The sequence below is a fragment of the Ascidiella aspersa genome, chromosome 5 (genome assembly GCF_963924565.1).
Source record: "Ascidiella aspersa chromosome 5, kaAscAspe10.2, whole genome shotgun sequence".
In the NCBI taxonomy this organism is placed as follows: domain Eukaryota; kingdom Metazoa; phylum Chordata; class Ascidiacea; order Phlebobranchia; family Ascidiidae; genus Ascidiella; species Ascidiella aspersa.
In genome coordinates, this window is record NC_139451.1 from 17,911,941 (window position 1) to 17,936,214 (window position 24,274).

At 34.1% G+C, this 24,274-nt stretch overlaps 3 protein-coding genes across 4 annotated transcripts; all 3 read left to right on the forward strand.

The window, feature by feature from the left end:
* The first annotated feature begins 2,769 nt into the window (after positions 1 to 2,769).
* On the forward strand, positions 2,770 to 8,340 carry LOC146145150 (PACRG-like protein). The gene is made up of 4 exons (XM_083389488.1): positions 2,770 to 2,933; positions 5,588 to 5,746; positions 6,138 to 6,365; positions 7,917 to 8,340. Exons 1-4 carry the CDS (start codon positions 2,817 to 2,819, stop codon positions 8,070 to 8,072), a joined length of 660 nt encoding a protein of 219 aa, XP_083245614.1. The 5' UTR covers positions 2,770 to 2,816; the 3' UTR covers positions 8,073 to 8,340.
* Positions 8,341 to 9,158: 818 nt separating this feature from the next.
* Positions 9,159 to 14,751, forward strand: LOC146145151 (uncharacterized). The gene is made up of 6 exons (XM_083389974.1): positions 9,159 to 9,582; positions 10,605 to 10,695; positions 10,777 to 11,012; positions 11,403 to 11,552; positions 12,090 to 12,326; positions 13,259 to 14,751. Exons 1-6 carry the CDS (start codon positions 9,502 to 9,504, stop codon positions 13,871 to 13,873), a joined length of 1,410 nt encoding a protein of 469 aa, XP_083246100.1. The 5' UTR covers positions 9,159 to 9,501; the 3' UTR covers positions 13,874 to 14,751.
* Positions 14,752 to 17,939: 3,188 nt separating this feature from the next.
* On the forward strand, positions 17,940 to 21,789 carry LOC146145152 (ciliary-associated calcium-binding coiled-coil protein 1-like). 2 transcript variants are annotated; one of them, XM_083389842.1, is made up of 7 exons: positions 17,940 to 18,032; positions 18,113 to 18,142; positions 19,203 to 19,312; positions 19,437 to 19,606; positions 20,466 to 20,686; positions 21,001 to 21,105; positions 21,517 to 21,789. In XM_083389842.1, exons 1-7 carry the CDS (start codon positions 17,991 to 17,993, stop codon positions 21,757 to 21,759), a joined length of 921 nt encoding a protein of 306 aa, XP_083245968.1. In that variant the 5' UTR covers positions 17,940 to 17,990; the 3' UTR covers positions 21,760 to 21,789. The 2 variants fall into 2 exon arrangements, with proteins under 2 accessions (XP_083245968.1, XP_083245969.1); XM_083389843.1 differs by lacking the exons at positions 17,940 to 18,032; positions 18,113 to 18,142 and adding an exon at positions 18,153 to 19,005.
* Positions 21,790 to 24,274: the final 2,485 nt, after the last annotated feature.

Here is a 24,274-nt window from a genome sequence, read left to right on the forward strand (position 1 = left end):
GGTCATTTTGACCTAAAAACTAAAAGGTCAAGTCAAGTCGTTTGAAAATGGTGACTCAAGTTAAGTCAAGGGTCTCAAACTCAAATTGCTCTGAGGGCCAAATGAGGACGTGTCAAATGCCCAAGGGCCGCAATTCACAATAAATAGAACACAATAAAATATAAACACATGTAGGCTGATTTTAGGCTATAGTTATTCGCTCTGGCTGCTTTACTGGCAGCGTTTTTCAAGGACAAGGATCTCGATATTAGGCTTTAAATTGTCAGCAGAAACAAATCTTAGAGTTGCTTGCAGATGTGGACTGCCTAATATTGGCAAAGAAAATTCTTTGTTTGCAAAATGCTGGTTTAACTTTTTATTTTTTTACTTTGCCCTGGTAAGCATATTATTTATCGCGGTGCATGGTTTCGAAGTGCAAACCCTTGTTATACTTCTTCATAACAGCGATCTTCTGCCGGCAAATAAGGCAATAACTAGTACCTCTGACCGCAGTGACAAAATATAACTCCTCCAACTTATCTTGAAAAACTTTTCTTTCGCCTGTGATTTTTCTCATTTTTGAAGCAAAAGACAAGTGTAATTTAGCTTTTTAAGCTATAGAAATTTATTTCAATACTAGGGAAGAACAATCAAAGCCTAGAACTCAACAATTAATTTATACATTATGAGATGACCAATTACACTAACACCTGACTGACGCACTTTCCAGCGTTATTGTGACAACTGTACAGAGTTGAATAGGCAATGTGACGTAATAGTAGATCTTTCACCGCATAAATGGTAGCGTTTGAAAGTGATATGACAGTGAAGTTTGGTGAGTATAGTTTCAGTTTTTTGAAGCAATTTTAGAGTGAATTTTAACTTTCAAATCTGATAAAAAAGATATGTGGCACTTAAATATTGTTAAATACTTGGAAATCCAAAATTTCTACACGGGCCGCACAAAATGTTCTCGCGGGCCGCGTGTTTGAGACCCTTGAGTTAAGTCATTACAATACTAATAGACAGTAATGCATACTATCGATTGTCTCGAAGCTATTAGCTATGCTTAATTGTTTATTATGTTTTGTTTAAGTTTTCCTTGAGTATTAACTCAAAAAGTACCGTTTGGGAAATAACCTTGGTTTATCCTGAACAACAGGGTTGCTAAACTGACACGCCGAGATCCTGATCCGGATTTTTAGTGTTAGAAATGGTCTTTCTACCTAATCCACATTAAAATAACAATTTCAAAGTAATAAGAAATTGAAACTTGCCACTATAACTAATGAATTGCTGAACAATAATTTTTATGTTTTTTTAATTTGCAGTTGGAATGTTTTCAAATGCTTACCCGCCTGACTGGAGCAATTTGTGTGAACTTAAGTATCTGGAAGCTCGTTGGGTAATCCTATTTCACAATTTTGTTTCTGTCAACACGTTTTCAGGATTCGTTATGACAGGCCGTCAAAGACGTTTATACCTTATGCGTTCACCGTGTATTTGATCAGAAAGTAAAAAGAGATATCAACAGAAATTTTCACACTTTACTTAATGCAACCAACCTAGCCAATTAGACTTAAATTGGCGCTGGTCTAGAATCCTACCATTTTTCAACGCGTTGTCCGATTCTATACCAGCCCCATATATATGGGAAAATAAATGGCGCTGGTCTAGAACCCCACCACAGCGCACATTATTATTATTTGGGTTAGGGTGCGGGCTATTGCGTTTGGGTTTCGTAGGTCTTAAGCATTATTATTAAATAATAAATATAATAATACTTAACTCACCCTAACCAAAACCACTTGATAACAATGTAACTTTTGCACCCTTTTCCAACTAAAAAGTTTTATAATCTCAATTTTTTTACGTTTATGTAATTAAAACAGCCAAAAATATAGTTTAAGCCTGAGATGGAACAGCATGGCCTAGTACATCCTCGTTATGGCCATGCGAATGTCATACCTATTTAACAGGAAATGACGACTATCATGTAGATCGACAGCATCTTGATTAAGACGTGTCGATACGAACTTGTATCATCTTCAGTTAGTGTCAATCAAGATGCTGTCGATCTACTCGACCTTTTTGGCTTTAAAATTTATTATTAACCTAAATTACATATCCGTGCATAGTGTACCCAAGCACACTTTTGTTTTGGTAAATCGATCTTTCAAAAATTTAAAATTTTTACAAATTTTTTTTTTAAATTTTTGTTTTTTACAATTTTTTCTGTCTGATTCTTCGGCCGACAGTTGCCAGCTTTCTGCCATACTGCCATGTGCTTTCACTGTTATGTTTATTTTGGTTTGGCTTAAACTGTATATACATGCACCGGTCTGAATTCTGTGGCAGGTGCACTGTGCACACCAATATTTTTTCCAAAGAATTTTGTGTTCACACCTGAATTGCTATATTATGCACTTAAATATTGAATATAAGCTAAATTGTGTTAGGATTTCCAACCTTAGGTGTGCAAAAAAAACATACTTACACACCTGCACACCTCAATATACCACACCTGGGATCTCAGCGTGAAGTGCCATAAAAAGCAGACAGGTTCATGCACAATACATATATTTCTGACTGTGATCTTCCCTTTGTAATAATAACTAATCTAAATCAATAGATCACTAGGTAGGCCCTATAATTTCAATTAGCCTAGTGAGGATAACAATGAATTTTTGAGTTGTTTTATTAAATTTATGTGCAAGCATATTGGTGAAGACTTCAAAAGGTCTAAAACACCAGATTAAATGTTAAATCTTTGTTTTGTTTAATAGAATTTTGTATTTATAAATGGGCAAAGGCAAACTGCTATCAAAAAACTTTTAATGTCTCAAAAGAAAGTGACTGGTGTAGGATCAAAGATAGCAAGACCTCGTTCTGGTGGAGATCAGAAACGTAAAGCACTTCCATCTGACAAGCTAAACCCCAAAACAATAGATCCAGTAAGTTACTCATTTATGTTAGTTTTGTTTCTATCTATATCAGTGGTTCTCAAACTGTAGCACACTAAAATAATTGAAAAACAAGTCCGGCACCCTTTCTACAAAACAACAATGTCATAGCTTGACAACCGTCCTTAATACCAGGGCTGTGGGGTCGGTTAAAAAGACTTAAGTCTGACTTCTTATTCTGACACAGGCAAAAAATGAAATTTAGTCGGTCTCTAGCCAATTTGCTGATTTCATAAAGTCTGGCTCCAACTCTATAACATTTATTACACCCATTTACTAAACTTAAACAGGGTATACAGCAATCCACTTAAAGTATGGGTTGAATAACTTATCCAGCCACAATAGGTAGTTGGAAAATATTCTACCGTAGGCTATTCTTCTTTTACAAATTATAGTTTGCACTCTTAGCGATTTACAATTTGTGCATGCACATGTGGGTCTGTAACAGTGGAGAAACAAATTTAGTGTACTTGCTTTAAATGTACCTATGTAGTGCAGTGTCAGCTTTTTGAAGATGACCAATTTTTTGCCAATAACCTGCACCTAATCATTAAGTGGTATTGTGCAGACGGCTAACGCATGATGCCAGTTGCGGAAATTTTGCAATTTTCTTAGTGTAACTGTGCAAAGTACGCTGGTGACTTAAGGTCAACTTACGGCCAAATGTTTTTATCGAGGTTGTGTCACAGCATAGTTGTCAAAAATTAGTATTAAAGCAATTGGAAATAAACCGATAAATCCGTGACTGATAGTAACAGCCAATATTTTGCTTCTACCAATATACCAGTAAATTTGGGGCAATATTTTTTAATTTTTTTTCTATTACTAAAACAAATTTCATATTTTTTTAGCAACAAAAATTTCATTCTCATCACAAACATTCTTAAAAACTTTCCCCTGTGTTATTGGACAAGACTAAAATACCTGTCCAACTGTACTGTGATCTCCACTTGTTTAGGTTCTGGGACACTAGTTAAATTTTCTGATCTATTTTTTATACTAAGGTAAATTTGTAGAATTCAGGTTAACATCTCAAGGTAAATACCTTCATGTGGTATTGATCACAAACATTTTTTCAAAATATCGGGTATCGGTATCGGAAAAAAGTCAAGTCCCTTTTCGTGACCAAAAATGTTTTTTAAATGTTTCACTTTCTTCTGATATAAAGGATTCAATTACTAAATAGTTTATTGTGTTGCATTGTACTCTAAATATGGGCAAAATGTTTTTGTTTTGTTTGTTTATATAGTTATGTATTGCGGTTTACACAACTGCTTCAACTAACAGTTGTTTAATATGTTATACTTCTGAACAATTATTTTTTTATTAGAAATATTTATAAATAAGTTCGCAAATTGTTTTTTGTTATTTATTGCTGTCCCTATAGAGTACATCATAATTATCCTCCCCTCCCCCCGAAAATAAATATATATATTTATATATAAGCTGAAACACTTTAGTAAGAAATCTCCCACAGACAAAATGTAAAAGAAAGATTCCTGTTTTCCTATCAGATTATCTTTAACTCTTAAAAAAAAACAGGTAAAACATAAAATCATTTCTTAAGTTTTAACAGAAGTATATATTTCGCCTATAAGGCATAAAAAAAAATGCCAATAAAAGTAAAATATAAAATTGATGTTTTTTAAATTTGTCTTTCCTTGCTATCATAAGAATTGTGGAAATTCACCCAACTGGTAAATTCTTTAAGTTATTTGTCAGATCTGAAAAATGAATATTCATTGCAAAAGAGGGGCATAGTTATTTGCTATGAGAGGCGTGCAACACTTAAATATAAGGTCATCGTGTCTGAAACAAAAAAAATTATTCTGGGCTGCAAACGCTAACATTGGGGTTTAATGGAATATTGTGTGTAACAACCTAAAAACAAAAGTATTATGGCGCAAAATGGTGGCACCCCTAAACCAAATAGGCTTTGAACAGTAATCTGTGATGCCTACTCAACACAGGAAAGAGTCCCCCATGAATGTGGCACCAGTTTGCTAATCAAACTACAACTTAAATCCACAAAAATGTTCAGCCAATGAGTTATTGCTTTTTTGTCTTGAACTTAGTTAATAATCAGGCAAGACAGACAAGAAACAAATACTATAAAACAGTGGTTCTCAACCTTTTGACCTTACAGACAGGTAATATTTCAAAACAAATTTTACGGACCGGTGGACTTTCAAAAATCAAAATCAACCCAAAATTTAATTACCACAAAAGTTTCAAGTTAAAAGCAAAAGATGCAAGTTAAAAAGCAAAGAATGGAAACTTCAATTTAATGAGCAATTACATGTTATACGTTGTTCTATGGAAGTTTTTTACTTACCTTTTAAACAAGTTGTATAGCCTACTTTTAAACAGTTTGGCACAACACTTGCAGCATTGTGACGTACGATAAATAATAGACCATTAAGTCTATGCTACGTCACAATGCTGCAAAATGTGGAACTGACGAAGTTCTAAATTTGACGGATAAACCTTCAACATCTTGCATTTGCAATTAAGATATAAAATTGTAATATATTTGGTGGACCGGCAGACCGGCGGTTGAGAACCACTATAAAATGTAGTTAAGGCAAAATGAGGAGATAGTAAGAATCAGGCAGTCATAATAACACCAATGTTTACATTTTTAGTTCACAAAGAAAACATCATCTCAATCTGCTTTTGAATCTATCTATGCCAGGAGCGGAATTCCTTGTAGACTTGTCCATGGATCGGTGAAGCATAAGCTACACTGGGATGTGCCTAAAGAACAAGTTTCATTTGACCCAATTCTTATCACTCTTGCAGAGGTGCCTTACACGTTTTAATACAAATAATATTTTTAGTTAGTTTTTATTTTGTGCATAATCCTGCTTTTTTCCTTCTTTGCATATATGTATATACTGAATTGCACAATTCATCTCCACTTGGTCTTCTGTTTAAAATTTTAAGGTTTTTATTTCTAATGCCTCTTCTATTTTTACCTTGTTGCCTATCACAGTTAACTGAAAGACAGAACTGTTTGTCCTGACAATTTCTATAACTAAACATTTAATAAACAGTTGGATATAAAAAACTATAATCCCATCTGCATGTTGAGTGGTTTTATCCTTTGAGATTATATTAAACTTCGCTATTAAACATCTCTTTAACAATATATTACTCACAGTAGTTTCATTAATTTACAATTACTTCATGCAGGGCCTTAGAGAGACAAAACACCCATACACTTTTGTTTCAATCGAGGGATTCAAAGATTTACTAACTGTTGATGGTGCAGCTCTAAAAACGACACCACTTTTGTCAAAGCTAGCACCATCTCTGCGAGCTGCACTGGCTTCAAGCAACGCTGGGTCATTTGAAAGAGGGTTAACAGCATTGTCTCACCTCAGTGACTGTGTCGGACCAGAGTTGGATATAATCCTAAAGGTTGGATGCATGTTACCTTTTTACAGAATTAAAAAAACAAAAAACAATTTTCTTTAATTGAGATATGGAATTGCCAAAAATAATAAAATGTCACAGTTTATTGTCCATCTACACCAGCGGTTCCCAAACTTTTCTAAAAATTTTGCCTGGTGGACCCTTTTAAATTATTTTGATATTTTGCGTCCCTATAAAAATTCAAGGGTCAGTTGACCCATGTTTCTTGTAGTAAACTAGTACAGTCACGATTCTTTCTAATGTAACAACTTTTTAACTAATGCGAGCGATTCACTGATAGCAGGTAGTATAGCATAATAAATGCTTTGTGATGTCACAAGAGACATCATAAAACAAGCTATATGAACGAATAATAATGTATAACCGAAGACAATAATGATGACAGATATTTTTTAAAACATAGATTAATGTTTTTTTTTAAAACATTCGCTAAAGCCTATAATATTGAAAAACTTAAAAGACTAATTCTCCTTGCGGACCCTCTGAAACTGCTGTATGGGCCCCATTTGTACGGCGGACCCCAGTTTAGGAACCACTGATCTACACCATTTTGGTGATAACCATTTCTTTGAAAACTTTTTTTGGGATCTCTGATATAAACTGATTCATTAATTTAGTGTACACACCATAAGCACATGTTCTACTATTCATAATTACACCTTGAGCATCAAAAAACATCTTCTAATTTTGCTCATCTTTCACAACTTCTTAATTACAGACTAGTAAAGAGTTAGTGAACCTCTGGGTGCACATTTTGTTTAGGCAAATTTCACTAAACCAGCATATTTAGCTACAAATTACATTGTTGACATTTAGTTTAACTACCAGTTTAAAACTATTATTTTTATTGTTGTCCACAAATATATTTTAACAGCTTAGTGACAATAAATTGGTTGATGTTGCTCATTTTAAAGTGTGCTAAACGTGTGCTCTCGGCTGAAGTTCAGTATCAATTGTTTGCAGATACAAAAATATGAGTCCTCTGCAAAAGTAGTTACACATCTAATATTTTGGTTTCACAAAAAAATGCTACTCTCAGACAAACATATTAAAGCAGTTAGGGTCTTAGTATTTTAATTAAGGGCATAGTTAACATAATAAGTTTTGGGGTAGGGGAACCCACAACTAGATTTACTGTAGCTTTTTAAAATTAGATCAGAATTAGACTTAAAAAAGGAATTTCGACTAGAATTACATGTAATTATTTACAATCAATTTAATTTAAATTGCATTTTTTTCTAATAATAAAAATGTGAATAGTGAATATGTGTGTGTGCTAATTTCGCTTTAGAATAGACTATGCTTTTCAGACTGTATAATTACAATCTGTCTTTAGGCCCACCTGTTAAGATTTACAATTCATGCTTCCCCGCATTACTTAATGGGTTAAACCACTATTGTTTTAATTTGTTTACAAAGATATATTTGTATTTAAGTTGCTAAGTTTACAGTTTTAGGTGTAGTATTGTGGAATCGTGGTTTACTATCAGTGAGGTATGAATTGATTCCTGTTAAATGTTAAATTGCACTTTGCAGCCACTCATGACCAGTCTTGCCAAACGAATGTCCACTGACAGAAAGCGAAGGGATGATGTAACAGCTGTAATCCAAAAACTCGAGTTAAATGGAGGAAAAGACGTGTATCATCTTATTAAATCCAAAGTCCCTGCCTATTGTTCAGTATTTTCTTGAAGCATCAATTTAAACATTTAAATTTGTCAATTTCTATTGGCACACCTAAACTGGAGAGTTATTGCTGGTTATCATTGTGTATATTTAGCTTAGGGGTTTTACAACTGTGATTTTAAATACGTCTTCCATGTCTTCACTGTTGTAAGAAATTTTGTAGTCAATTGTTTGGTTAAATTTGCTTTTTTGAACAAGCATTTCTATTGGTGATAGACTTTCGTTGTAGTGATGTCACTTCGTTTAAACTGTGTATATAATATTTTTATGTATACTTTATTTTATCAAAAAATAAATCCGTCAATTTTACTGTGGTGATTCATTTTTTAATAGTTTACTGAAACAGCTTGGAAAAAAAATAAAACAACTAACCACGAAGAGTTTACCGGCCATTTTTTTAAAAACTGCGTAATATTTAGCATGTAGAACTTCGTTAATTTTTGCGTCATTGCGTACAAAAAACACAGGTCACGTAGCATTATGTTTACGACGTACAAGGACTATGGGGACATTCGTAAAAAATGATTCGTTACAAACAATCTAATAAAAAACTAAAGTTGTGCAATTGTAATAGGGTAGCCCATTTACCGGACCAAAGTTATTTCGCCTTTACTTTGGTAGGATTAATAGATTGCTTCCGGTGCAACATTATTACTGTTGAATTAAACACGATATTTTGCGTGGGTAAACATAATGTAGGAATCCATTGAGCTCTATTAGTATCGCATAATATGTTGTGCCATGTGGTAAAAATGCTGAAATTTATCCACTGATTTAAAAATATGATTGTGACAATTTTATAAGTTACCACACACAATGTCTTTGTTATGAGTGTTAATGTTAAATAATGTAAATATTGTTTAAATTCGTAGGATTTTTATTTTGCTCAAAACCGTGCAATATGTGGCGCTAAACGTTCGTTAAATAGAAATTTTACAATATGCGAATGCGATGCAGTGGATTTGGCTGTGAGTCAAAAGCATGTAGCCTGCCCTACATTGCGCTCCTTACTACATCAATAGTATGATAATTTAGACATCAAATACTATAAAAATTACCCTGTTGGTTAGATTAGGATAGAATATTGTCTCTTAATTTAAAGTAGATGGGTCGCTTACTACGGTTATAAATCAACCTTTTCCCTCTTAAGTTTTTTTGTGACGCGCAAACATGCTGAACGACTGGCGTAAAATCGGCAAATATATATGAAGATATAAATATTGTTTATTCGGTAGGTGTCGCACCATATTTATATAACTCCCTTCAAGATTGCATTGATTAATAAAAAAATGTATGCACATTTCTAAACCGTTAATCTATTTACATCTTTGAATGTTAATTAATTTTATATACTGATAGTTAAAAACGACCCTTAGATTAATTGTAATTCAATTAGCGCCGAAAAGTTTCGTCTTGGTGCACAAGTAGTGGGAAAATGAGTGTTGATGCAGTTGAAATAGTAATCGATCCTGATAATCCTGGTGAAAATATTTCCCAACCGAATAGAGTGGAAATTGTAAGTAAGGCATATTTTACTATTACCTTATTAAAGCAAAACAGTACTCTTTTGATTTCATAAATTATTTTAATCAAAATTCATAAAGGTTAGTGCTACCCAACCCTCAGTCTACATTATCCCGAGTTTTTTTAAGTAATTTTTCTGCACACTTGAATTAACAACTTGTACACCCAAATTCCAGAAAAGGGTTGAATTGTGCTAGATTCCCAACTTCAGATGTGCGTAAAACCTTGATTGCACACCTTGAATTTTGGCTTCACACCGAGATTAGGCATGAAATACAAACTGGCCCAAATTGTTGTTCCCTGACCCTATTTAAGAAATCATTGCTGGATTTAGTAGTATTAAACATAAACGAGAGATTTATGTTGTTATGCAACATAAATGATGTCATATACTAAGAAGACAAATCATTTGGGCGCTCGTCTAGAATCCTACCACAACGAACTTTATTTGGGTTAGGCTGCCGGTTAGCGTTTGGGTTTGGGTGAGTCCAGTAACAGTGTTAAACAATATTACTTAACCTACCCACACCCAAACACTAACCGACACCCTAACCCACATATTATGCATTGCTTAATAATTATTTCAACGTTGTGGTAGGATTCTAGACCAGCGCCATCATTTGGGCTAATAGCATCCCATCAAAACTGTTTATTTGTGACCATATAAAATATTACTAGAAATTAAACTGTGTTAAAATGTGGATGTTGAGTGTAATATTATTAAAGGACAACTAAATCTTTTGCTATTTTTCTTTCGCATATATGGAAAATAGTTTTGTCTTTCAAATTTAATACCATATTCCCAGGCAAAAAACCTCTTCCCTAAATGTTAATAAAATCCAAAAAGCTGTTCCATAGGCATTTTGTAGAAAAGCACTACAAGGAAATTTCAAACTTGGACCCTAAATCACAAAACGAGTTTGAATTGTTTCAATTTTCAAAATAGACATATTTATTGTTATATAGGCGTTATTCTTCAGTTGTATAAAAATTGTATTAATAATTTATTTTCAGTGGTTCCAAACGATTGACACCGCTTACAAAGCTATTCACCAGTTTGAGCAGCTGACCCATACCAAGCATATTGTCTTTTTTAAGACAAAAGGTTAATATTTTTGTTTGATTTGACAATTCATGAATTGTGTATTGAACCTCTGTTTTAGACTGTCATATTGATTTTATTCAGGTGCCAAGACAATATTTTTTGATCATGGTGACAGAGTTCCATTTTCTGTGATACAGCGGATAAAACTTGAATGTCAACATGGCCCAGATAGAAATAAGGCATGTAATGAAAAACGCAAGGCAGCCAGAAGTGAATTTAAGAAAAACAAAAACTATGTTCGAGCTCAATCTTCAATTAAAGTTGGATGCACAGCTGATATACGAATCGTTGAAGCCATTAAATATCCAGAATTTCAGGTAACTTTGCAGACTTTTATTATGTATGCAGAATTGCATGTCACTTTGCTTGCAGTGTTTTATGTTGATATACATAAACAAAATCTGATACAGGGCGTAAACTGTTTGATTAAAGCTAAATTAAAACAAAATTAGCAGTGATCTTTGGAACATATTTCTGAAGGTTATAGTTAAATGTAGAATGAATATAGCATTTCACAAAAAGTTACCTACTTCTGTATGGGCTTTGATATTTATTCTATGATTTGCTGTAATATTCGGTGATTGTTTAGAAACTTCATTGATTCTGTGTTACTTCATTTGAACAAGTGTGTATATATATCCTAATTTTGTCAATCTTTCCTCTTAATCTCAGAAGATAAATTGTTTGCCATTTGTTTCTGTTGTCAGGCAATGAGCTTGTCAAAGACTCACAAAGACTCAATGAGCCAGGAATTGCGAATGTCTTTGGCAAAGGGCGATCAAAATATTTTGAAGGAAAGAGCCTGTCGTGTTTCTTTTCCTTTGCCAGCGGCACATCATGGACACGAACTGGGCGTGGTAATTAAAGATCGACCGATAGATACCGATTTTTTATATATATTCCTGGGAAATGTTTAAAACTTGAATTAAATGTGAATAAAATCCAATTAAAATACCTATATTAATTCTTAAACTACTATGTTGCATATTGCCTTGACATGATGCTAAAACCCATAATTTAAAAATGATTAAGTTATTTATTGTTCAGGAAAAATGATATCATATTTTCCTAATAAAATATCAGAAAATCGGCTTACATTTTCCGATACCGATATATCGGTAGAAGTCAAATATCGGCCGGTATTATCTGCAAACCAATATATCGGTCTGTCTCTAGTGGTAATTTTATTTTAGTAACAGATTTAGTTATTAAACTTTGTAATGTAAAATAATTACTTTAAAAACTATTCGATTTTTGAAGCTTTGTTATCATAATATTTTTTGAATGTGATGTACTATGCCTTCAATATGAGTTTACACCCTTGAAACTTGGATATGTGTTAGTTGCTGTACTGTGGTCATCTTTCATTAGCTTATAATGTATTACTTAAATAGCCTTGTGAACGAGGACATGGCGTGATGGACCGACGGGTGTTAGCAAAGATTGGTAAACTTGCTGAAGAAGGGATTCTGTCACTAAAAGACATACAGCACCAACTGAGAAAATATGTTCTTGATGAAATATTTCAAAACCAGCAAGCACCGAGCAAATCCTATCGAAGGTTTTTTCCTACCAGAAAAGTTATTTGTGAACATTATGTTCAGGCATGCATAAAGCAGAATAAAATTCAGGTAATACTTTATATTCCACCGAACTACTTTAATTTATTATAATTACTTAAATTAATGACTTTATACTTAGGTTGCAGTTTTCAAAATTACTTGCCTTGGATCTAAGTCACTCATTTTAAAATTATGTGATTTAATTGAATTTTATTTTCGTAAAATTGAGAATTTTTGAGATATCTACTATTATTCTTAAACGATTTGCTAGCTGTTTTGTGGCTGTAAATACAAGCACATCGCAAAATTATTCTGTATAGATACTGTACTCTATTAATGTAATATAATGCTTACAGATTTTATAATTGCTGGCATTTGGATTCAAACTTCTTACTGCGAAAAAAAAACAGCAGTTAGTTATTATGATATTATTATATAAAACAATTTGGTGTAATAATTTTAGTTAAAATTAGTGAAGCTTTATTGCTTGATGCATCGCAACAGGGCTGCAGAGTCCGTTAAAAACAACCCCAGTCCGACTCCGATAAAATGTGCGTACTGGTTTAAAATGTTATTTTTTGTTACCAATGACTTAAACAGAACCTTTTTTTATCTGATTCTAAGATATTACTTAGGATATCATGAGCTTTTTTGAAAGCTTAAAACTTTTTTTAATTATCTTGGGATTGAATAGCTATTTATTTGTTTTAATAGAATATTGCTACTAGCCTTACAGTCAGCTTTTGTGTTCCAGTGTTAGTTTGCCCCAAATTTTTTTTTATGAAAGTATTTCTACAATGCGTTTATTTACATAGCTACTCAGTTTTCCAGTCCAACTTTAAATCCCTTTAGATTAGAGTCAAATTCGCCAAAGCCAGATTGCCCCTAATTCGATCTCTATTATTTGGTTCAGGTTTGTACATAAGTCCAAAAAATAAGCGACCTAAAAAACGGAAACCGTACACCTATTTACAATCGCCTAAATTATCATTTACCTCCAGGTGGAAGGTAACAAGTTGACCCTGTTCGTAGACGACTGGGAAAACTCGGCCACAGCCACCAATGACAACGTGTTTCAAATGTACATTTCTTCGTCGGGCGCCGACAATACCGAATCGGGCGCTAAAAGCGACAAGGGCGACGACGATCCGATCCGGGTGTTTCCGATGGTAGCTAAAATCGCCGAGGAGTATGCAAACCATGTGCCGATGCCGGAAAACGTTGTGCTCGAAGAACCGTTATACGTCTCGCCCGATGATGTCATGAAACGCGTCATGACGTTGCTAGGCAACATACGTGACGCGGCGGATTACGACAAACGAGTCGTGTATGATCTGCTGGAAATTGAATCCAACCTTAGCGACACGCTGACAGAGATAATGCAGCGAAGTCGGGACCATGACCATGTAAGGCCGAAAGCAAAAAGGCGGAAAAACATCACCGACTCTGATCCAGAAGCAAACGACGAAAATATCAACGAGCCAAAGCTGGAACTGCACATTGATACCTCACCACTGCCCACCTTTCAACACACCATCTCAAAAACACAACGAGCGGTTAAAACGACCCCTTCTTTAGTTTTCGAAGATATTCGGCCACCTGTTACGTCTTCTTAGTTTGAGTGACTTTTTAGTTTACGTGATCTCAAACTTGATTGAAACTAATCAACAACCGCAATAAATCAATCGGACGTAGGCGAACTTCACGATATAACTGTAAAATCCGGCTAATATCTAAAAAAATATTTTATTTAGAAAATGTTGAACTATGTCTTTTTTAAAAAGCTTTACCAAGAAAAAATTATATACCGATTTTGTATGCAAACAAATTTACAAGCTCAAAATACATTTTGTATAATAGCCATTTTACGAGTAATATAAGCATGACCAAGTGGTAACGAAAACTTTTTTTTTGGACTTGGAAACCTTTTTCGGATGATTTGACTGTTGTCCATTTTTTAATTTTGTTGTACGGTTATAAAATAAAGAAAATACTATTAACTAGTACATAAATAATACTTAGCATCTACACGCATAGATTTGTAAACCATATGCTTTTACAGTGGTCATATCCACATAGCATAACAACATGTCTAGTCCATGGCATTTTGAAATAGCCTCAAGAGTATCAAGTCAGTCCTGACTCGTTCCTGTATTAATGAAGGGGGAGTAGTTCAGTTGCCCTTTATTATTACCTTACACATTAAAAAAATCATACATATCTTTCCATTTAAACTTTCCCCTGTTTTTGGGTGATCGGCTAATAACATCGCTCGACTGAATGGTTTTGTCCACAACGACATAACTCGTAGATTATTTTGACCAGACTTGAGAATATATTTCGTCTGTCCTATCAATGTTCTATGTGAATGTTATTTAATACTTATACGCTTGATTAGCTAAATATATCGCATATTTAGAAGATTGTTTTACACGCTGTGCTGTTAATATCGACAAGGTTAAATATATGCGCTTTTACTGTTTCCTACAACTGATTTTCTTCCACACGAAAAGTTGTTTTTCAAAGCCGATTTGCAAATACCCTTCGCAAGTTTGACTTTATAATTATATAGATAAAACATTATTTGTATATTTGCCACGTATACCCTGGCCTGAATGTATTGCTAAAAAGCTTTGAAATGCGAGTAACCTGTACAATCTACATTGGCCGATAGATACTTGAGTTTATACCACTGCCTAGCGTTAGCTTTATGATATTGCACCCATTTACCAGATGGTTTTGACTAAACATAATTTAAATCGGTTTTAAAAATGAGCCAATGTAAAAACAAATAGGCCCAAACAACAAGAACCTATAAAAAATTAGTAGCACACAAAAAAATAATAGCACAAAAAAAACGAAATCACAAATCATTAACCATTTATTTTTTATGCTGCACGGAATTTTTTTAGCGCGTCCCACGGTTGGGGGCCAGTCCAACACAAAAAAACAGCTTTCAATGAAATGATTAATAGTTGTTGAAATGTTAAGTTCAAGCCAAACAATTTTGCCGAAAATCTTAAGTCAAGCCGTTTAAATCAATTGCCCAACACCAGGTAACCTGCGGGCCGCGCTATAAATGAGGTTCAGAAAGCAAAATTGTGGCTCGCGGCAGATTTAATTTGGTTAGCACACACACACACACAAATGTATATAATCATAAGTTTTATCTATTTATATAAAAAAATTAATCGTATATGGGTAAGTTGATAAATTTAAAATGCTTAACCACCGCACAAAAGAGTAATACTTCTGCTTAGTTGGTCGTCGCTGACTTTATAATCACACAAATCACTCTCGATTTTTTTATTTCGTTTATAAATTATTCACCTTTTTATGTTGTGCTGACTTTAAAACGTAATCAGTTAGCAAAAAACAGCCCGGCCCACCAGGCAATTAAATCCAGCCCGCGGTTAAATTTCCTTACAATATTTTTGCATTTTACTCCATTATTTGATCTCTTACTTTAAATTGTAACAAACTTTGGACTAATTGTATTTTTGTAACAAAATTTTGACCTGGAATACGTTGATTTAAACAACGTAAGTATTGCATTAGTGTCTTGGCGTCGTGAGTCCCTTGCTTTTGGTATTTCACTATTTTACTGACGACCGGTGGAACACAAATGAAATATTTTTCGGGTTTATGCAAAACCTAGTGGTTAACTTGATTTGTTTTGAGCAAGATTTTCCAAAAATTGGAGATATTACGAAACAATACAATTCGGCTAAGTAATTGCGTCGCCGCAAAAAGATATTGAAAAACAGTGCTTCCCAGAAACGATATACTAAAAAATAAATCAGTTGGTCTCTATAATTGTAGTTCTGCGCTAGTAGGCGCCATATACACCCTATTTGGACACTTTATTGCCCAGACTAAATAGTCGTACTTTTTACTCATGGTTGCCAGACTAAAATAAAAAAAAAAGAAAACCGTGAAAGAAATAAAGCCAAACATTAATTAAACGAATTTTTATATTCAAAACGCATAAAAGGCTATAAATAGTAGTATAAGTTGATTTGTATAATAATAAATAACCATTAAGGTCCAAACTGGTGTAGTGCGGCCACATTAGAAACAAAACATGTTCACAACATAGCCTACCCCCGAAATGGAAATTTTATTCGTTGGAAAAGCTCAGTTATCCTATAGGATTTTTTGGCTGAAAAAATAATATTTTTTGTAATTGTCAAGCTTTCCATTGAAAAATACTTTGGTTTGGTCCCGGCCAGAAACTACGGCAGATCTCGACGAGATCTTGTGGGTTCACAGCCGAAAAGAGGGTGACCTGGTGCACCCCGCCAATATAAAATATGGGAAAACAGGGTGCATATTTATTTTCTAGGTGTACAGTAGATGTCTGTTGAAGAAAATCGCGGGTGCATTTGTCATACACTCCATAGTGGGATTATGTTGAGCTTGTAGCGTCTTAAGTAAAAATTAGTGGATAATTTGGAATTTATTGTATTGTGTATTTATCAAATATGTTACGATTTATGATTTGTCACTTTTTCACGCCTTTTTCCAAACACTCGCTGTCACACCGAGAACAGAGCATTCGGCTGTTTCACGCATGAATAATCTTATATCGTGACACATATTTCCGTTATAGATAAAAGTATTTCACCTGTGTGAACGCGTTATTGCTAAAGTTCCCGGCTGTCCGAAAATGCTCCGGGTTATAAATCATTTCCGCTTTTTGGTGTTGCCTTTCCTCTTTTATGCAAACTTTCAACTTATATATGCGAAAGTTTATATCAATATAACCAGTCTTGTCTAGTCAATACAGTGAGTGGTTGTGCTTGCCCATAATAGCCAACAAAAACTGTGTGGATTTGTAATCTGACTATAGCAATACTTATTGAAGCAATAGCGAGGTTGATTGATCGAGGCAAATTAGTTTAATGAGACTTGTAATCAACACGCATGCCTCAAGCTCACCTTAAAAGCGGTGTTTCTTAACCTTTTAGGGCTGCCACCCAAAAGTAATAGAGCGGAGCTTTGGTAACTCAAACGAAATAATATCATAAAAATTCAAATTTAAGTATAAACCTTTTTTTGTATTATTCGCAATTTTTCAAATTTGTAAAATATCTTGCTAAGAATCAATGCCAATCCTAATAAATCTAAACGTAAACCAAAAAATCCAGCAGGTTGGTGACCCTTTGGTTGAGAAACACTGCGGCCTGGAGACATGCGGTACAGATCTTAAATCGAAAGTATTAGAACTATGAAGAGATGCAATTTGATTAGTTTTAGCAAGCCTTTACAAAAAAGCCAAAAAGTCAACTAAATTTTCTGACGCAAACCATGTTAAAAAAAGAGCCAGTTATCTCAAATTAATCGTCAAAAAAGCCAAACTGGCAACCCTGCTGTCAATACTAAAAATATGTTCATCGACTAGTTTAAAACAAGCCAAATAGACTTAAAAGAAGTAAAAGGACTTCCAATTTTAGAACAAAGATGTAACAATGTACAAACTACTTTATAACTGTGACGACATAACATATCCATTATTATCGACAAAAGAAGAAAATGGTGGCAGAATGTTTCGTTTTGTTGAAGGTCTTTCATATCTGGTAGACTGTCGCGTTGATACTCTTTCATTAAGGAAAAGATCAGGTATCGAGACTGTGGAGAACTGATCGCTAGTAGTGGTTAACTGAAAGCCGATACTGCTAATTACCTGTTGGTTACCGTTCAGCTATTTTGTTTACTGGTTACCCAATCAGTATGCGAAAGCCATCAAAGATGCCGAGTGCTAAAAAGTCGCGGGTGAGTAAACTTCTATTAGTAAAGGATTTGTCGTATAAAAAATGATATACCTGGGTTAGTCTATAATATTTCTATTCTAGGGAAAGAAACGAGAAAGAGAAAAAAATGAGGTAAGTTTTAATTTATACTAATTAATTGTAGCACTTTGCTTATTTTAGCATGGAATCTAAAACCTTTTATTCAATTTAAGAGACGCTCAACATGTTTCATTTGATTTAATTTAAAGGTTTCCTAAATAAAAAAAGTGGATGTTTGTTTTGTTATTATTTTAGTTTTTTGTGTTAATAGTAAATGTAGCAGTTGAAGTTTAATAAGCCATTATTAAAAAAGGCGCTGGTCTACAATACTACCACTTTTTTACAGTAACGAAACGACTTGTCAAAATTAGAACTGCAAGAAAGTATAAATGGGAGAAATAACACGGAAGTATAAATGGGAGAATAAATATATTAATAATACTGGACCCACCCAAACCCAAAAGCTAACTCGCACCCTAACCTAAATAATGTTAGAAGTATAAACCCCCGGACAAAAACGTAATAGGATTCTAGACCAGAAAAAAAAATTGTTTGCAGAAATTATAAATTTTTAATTAAGATCTTCATTTTGTAAACATTTTTACACTTTTGTAAACTTTTCTACACTTTAAGCCGTTGTTTACCTTCACAGCACCAATTACTCAACCGTGCCTAAACACGTGATCGAATTCGTCACGCTGTTGTTATGGAAACATACCCACACCGTACTTTTTTCTTGAATGTTTGGCGCTTGTTTTCAGTGTAAACAGAAATTCGTGTTGCGCGAGAAACGCTACAAGTTGATTTTATTTTGGTTAAGAGCTTTGAGCGCTGTAAATGTCATCTGTCTAGGAGACATATCAACTTAAGTTACTAAATCAACAACTATAATGAGTGTTAAATCCCATGGCGGCAAAGGCAAATCTCGCAAGGACGCACTTTTGCCTGCCCTAACGGTAGGAATATGAAAAAAAATCAATTGTTTTTTGTTATTTTATTTTCTACTGTTTTATACTCTGTTGAATAAAGCAACATGTGAATTACACGCAAATACAGTATACATTTACATAAATGTTTAAATTGAACGCAACATAACCAACAGTTCTTTGTTTCTGAAATATTCCAAATATATGTATTTTTTAATTTTGTCTAGGACAAAGAAGCAGTTGAAAAAGAGCCAGAAGGATCTTTTGCATGGAAAGTTTTGGTTCCTTCAAAAGTTAGAAAACTAATGCAATGTGAATCACCAGAAGAACTTCAAATGTATGTGTCTCAGTATAAATTATCAGCCTATATGTAGGTTAGACTTGAATTAATTTGACAATTTATATATTGGTAAAAAAACGGTAAAATCTAACACTTTTAATTTATATTTATTGTTTTACAGCCTAATGGCAGCAACATTGAACTTTGACCAGCATGAAGTTGATTTAAAGCAAGCATCTCAATTGGATTGCTTTGTAATTGCGTTTCACTGGGCAATGCAGCAGGGTTTCGATGAAAGGCAATTAAGCGGATTTATAACATTATTGTCAACAATTTTAAAAAATATTCAAGGTAAGTTTTTAAATTTCAAGTTAGTAGAGCTAAAATAATAGGAGAAAATTTGTGTTTTTAGAAGCATAATCATTTGTCAGCAATTGGCAGTTCCATCTATTTAAAAATTATTCATACCTTGGGTAAATTTTTTTATTAAACTGTATAATATCTGTCAATTGATGCAGTTATTCTAATCTATACCAATATAGATTTATGCAGACTATCAGTAGGTCCTACTCAAATTACATTTTTTGCCAATTTAAACTAGAGATATACGATATATCAACATACTGATAATTAATTAATTTGTTTCGCTTATACCGATATGTCGTTAAATATGGTCAGACATTTTGGCTGATATTTAGTACAGAAATATGATGGAGTTTAATAAATATTGGTATATAATACTTCTTTATACTGAACATCACACCCAAAACTTTTTTGTTTTGTGTTATTTTCTAGCTTGCAAACTTGATGTATATGCCTTCTTGTGCTTAAACATTACTTTAATCTCTGATGCCGGGAGGAAGACCATTGCAAATTTTCTTCAAAAAAAAATTCAACTTGTAATAAGGCATCATCACCTATGTCTAATTTTTCACCATTTCTATTTTTTTCATAACTTTTTTCACCCTTGATTCCAAATGTTTTTACTAAATTTTCACCAGCCGGTCCAAACTTAAAACAATGATAATTACAGCTTTCCATTAAAAGAAATCGAGTCGTATAATATGTTATTTTCAGATAATCTTTTTGACATGGCCTTTGAATTGAATACATTTTCTTTTTTTGATGCGACCTGTGTCATAAATATTTACCCAAACCTCTAAAATCTATTTAAACTGACTGGTGCTATTGCATTTTTTTGAACTTGCAGAAAGTCACATGACAAAGTCAGAAAACCTGCACTTCCTCAAAGAGTGCTTCTCTGGAGTTGGTTCAGACCGTCCAGATGTGGTGCCCATACGGCTTTATTTTTTTAAATTAGAACATGCCAAGCTAATTATGGAGTACCTGTTGACAACCCTTTTCCACGATTACTCACTTTATGAGTTTCTTTACTCTCAAGAACAGGATGAACTAGTTATTGGAACAGATGTAAGTTTTAACCTTCTTAAGATTTTTTATGCTATATCTTTCGGCATTTTATATTTTTGTTCATTATGAATATTAAACATAAAATTGATAGCGAGATGAAGAGATCATTTTTAATATAGTAATGTTTTTCAAATGGCCGTGTGTTTTTTGTGTTACTTAGGTGAACTAACGTAGGTGTTTTTTATCTAATGTATCTAATAAACTTTACAAAATTCTATCGGGAATATTTACTATTTAGTATAGTTTAAATCAAATTCATTTACAAAAACTTTCAATATTTGTCAATGTGACTAATTTTGTGACATTTTGCGTAGCTTTGTACCGAAGTTTGTTCTGAAATCTCCGGCCCCTTCCCACCTCCCTTGGAAGAGGGGATGCCCTTGGAGATATACGAATCCTTCCTGCTTTCACAAACAAAGGTATGCAGGCGAGGTCATGTTCGCACCCCACGCAGTTATTTCCAACGAAATGCTCCCTTAACATTTCTGAAAGTTTCCTAACAAGGTTGAAAACGAATAAAGAGTTATTCGAAACGTTCAAAATGATGCCTTCTTCTGTATGGGCTTTGATATTCTTATTACGTCTTACTACCACCACCAACCATTTTGCTCCAATGTCATAACTAGGGCGATTATGTTTTGACCTAAAAAATGAGAAATGCCATCTGGTTATTTTAAAAAATTTTGTGTAAATACTTGAAATACTAAGCGATTCATGTGTATTTTTAATCGATTTCCATTGGAAATAATTTTGACCTAACAAATAATCGCCCTAGTCATAACATTGCTTAACTTTCTAAGTGTAACGAAACGCATTCCCAATTTTTTCAGGAGGAAAGCGCAGAAGACTTGGAGGACTTAATCGACGAGAACGAGATGACGGAGGCTGTGATGGCTGCCATTCAGTCGTCAGGCGATGAAGTCGTCAAGACCGTTCCCGCGTCGGAGCTGCGAAAGATCATTGAACGCGTAACCAAAGAACTGATAACGCCGGCACGACTTGACTTGCGGAAGCGGATTCGTGAAAAGGAAGCCGCCTACCTTGCGCGAATAGAGAAGATCCCCGCAAAATAGCTTGCGTATTATTTTCTCTTGCGTGTCGTTCCCTCGTTTTTTTTTAGATTTTTCTTTTCTTTTTTTATTTTATAAAGAGTATTTCATCATTGTTTTTTTTGCAATACACTGGATATGGATCCTTTGATTGGATCACCACTATATGAACCTTTAGTACTTGAGAAACCCTAATCCAAACAGTAAGACAAAAGACATTGTAGGCCTACGCCAAAGCAAATAGCGCATTAATATTACCTAGGCTGGTTAACAGGGCGCCAATGCATTTGTTTTTTTCCCGAATATAACCTGGGTGCACCTATTCTTCAAAGCTGATCTTTGAATAAGTAAACGTCAACTGGACAAAATACCTGACGATTCCCATATAAAATTTAAGGTATTTACTAGTTTGGGGGCTTGTTCAAACCAGGGCTGCGGAGTCGGTTAAAAATAACCCGAGAACAACTCCGGTCAAATGCGGTATTTTGAGTCCGGTCCGGATTCCACAGCCTGTATTCCGCCAATTTACGTAACTAAAATAACTTGGATATTAAGAAATCCACTTACAGGGGTGTCGTATAATTCATTCACTCATGGTAGGAAAATATTCCACCTTAACAATTTCCAGTGGCCGGCCATATCAGCTTAAAATTTGGTACTGCGCATCCGCATGTCGGACTCGGGTAGTTTCACGTGGTCGTACCCGACTCTTCGAGTCCGAGTCCGGCTCCGCAGCACTGCTACAAACAATTTGCATCGGACTTAAGATCTTATATCACAAGAGGAACATTGCAGCCTTTATCAAGCATTATTTCACTGCGTTGCCCAACTGACGTCACAATGCACGTGCCCGGTGTCCACTGACGTGTGAATAAGACCCGAACCGATCGTTATCGGCGTTTCGCGATTCATTCTATACTTGTTAGGCCTACAGCTTTATACCAGCGGCTTTTTTCAACGTGTTACGTTATGGAATATACTTAGATTTGTCGATATACTCAACGAGCAATATCAACTGAGTGAAGTGACTCTGTGTAGAGTTCAAGAAGTTAAGGGCAGGTCATTTAGCGGCCTAGTTCTTGAAGTCAGTTGTAACAAGAAACGTGTAAGAGACTTAGGCAGCCGTCTGCCTTCGCCTTGCGGGCCAGCGGCTTACCCGTAACAAAACACCCTAAATGCTATAACATTTATACTGATTATAAGAGAGACACTACTAAATGTCCCTTTATTGCGAACAACCCCTAAAATGAAGTCGAAGGCTACATTTAATCCTTAATATATTTTTTATTCAGTAATAAGTAGGGCCCGCTAAAGTCAATGAAGTTAAATTTTTTTAAAGAGCTCGTCTGTCCACCAATTAAACAATAAAGTTGTTTTCAGCACCTAGAGGACTGATTCTAAGAAGTTTATATGTTAAAATAAAGTTAAAATTTACAATAAAGTCAAAATTTTGAATAAAGTCAAAATTTGTCAAATTATGACTTTTTACAAGGTTTTTGTGTTTCTTGAGAGTAGTTTTTGTAAAAATCGCCGTGGAAGCATTGTAAATCAATAACTGCGACACTATTAAACCATATTAACCCATAAAACCAGGAAATATGTTACAATGCCCACTTGGATCAGCAGTAACTTTTATCGCAAATTGTCCAGTTTTCATTCACAGTTACGCATTTAAATAATTCTTATAAAACACTTCCTTTTCATAATAAACGTGGTCTTAATAAATTTCATAAACGTGGTCTTTTCAGAGATGAACAGTTTGGATCTTAGGAATAGCCTATCTGACATTCTGTAATACAAAAATGCCTAAGCAAGCCAAATCTATCGCCAAAAAACACGACGCATTTTTTAAATCGACAAAATATTACGTTTGGGTCTAAAATCGACAAAATATTATGTTTGGGTAACTGGCATCAATTCAAGAAAGAACTGTAGCCTCTACAAATAAGCACTTTTAGGTTAAAATAATTTTTTTGAGGTTAAAATAAAAATGACCCTATACGCTTCGTTAACTTTTTTCGATTTCTGTCTTTTATGTGTGGAGATTGTTTACTGCTCATCTTTTATGCGCCCAACGCGTCAAACATACTTCTAAGCCTAAGGTACCCGTTACGTCAGGCTATATCGTGATTTATTACGTTATGTGTAAGATTTTTTTAGGTCGTCCAAATAAAATTTGTAGACGCCCTTGCAACAATAGCCCGCCGTATGAAACGAATTGCTTCTGATGGCCGGCGAAAAAAATACAGTTGGATCACGCTGACTTTCACTGGTTTTTAAAGTGCCAAGGTTTCACGAAAGAATGTTTTCACGAAAAGAAGTCTTATAAAACTTAACCGAACATAGTCAAACAGATAAATAAATAATTAAAGCAAAGCAAGTGAACCAATGTTACTAAACCTTACCTTATATTTGTTATTTTATATACACATGGGTTGTTTTGTTCCTTATTCCTTTGATAGAAAGGCCAGTGGACCAAGAAAATAATATTAAAACAGTCCTATGCCAACAATTAAATAAAATACTGATTTAGATCCGT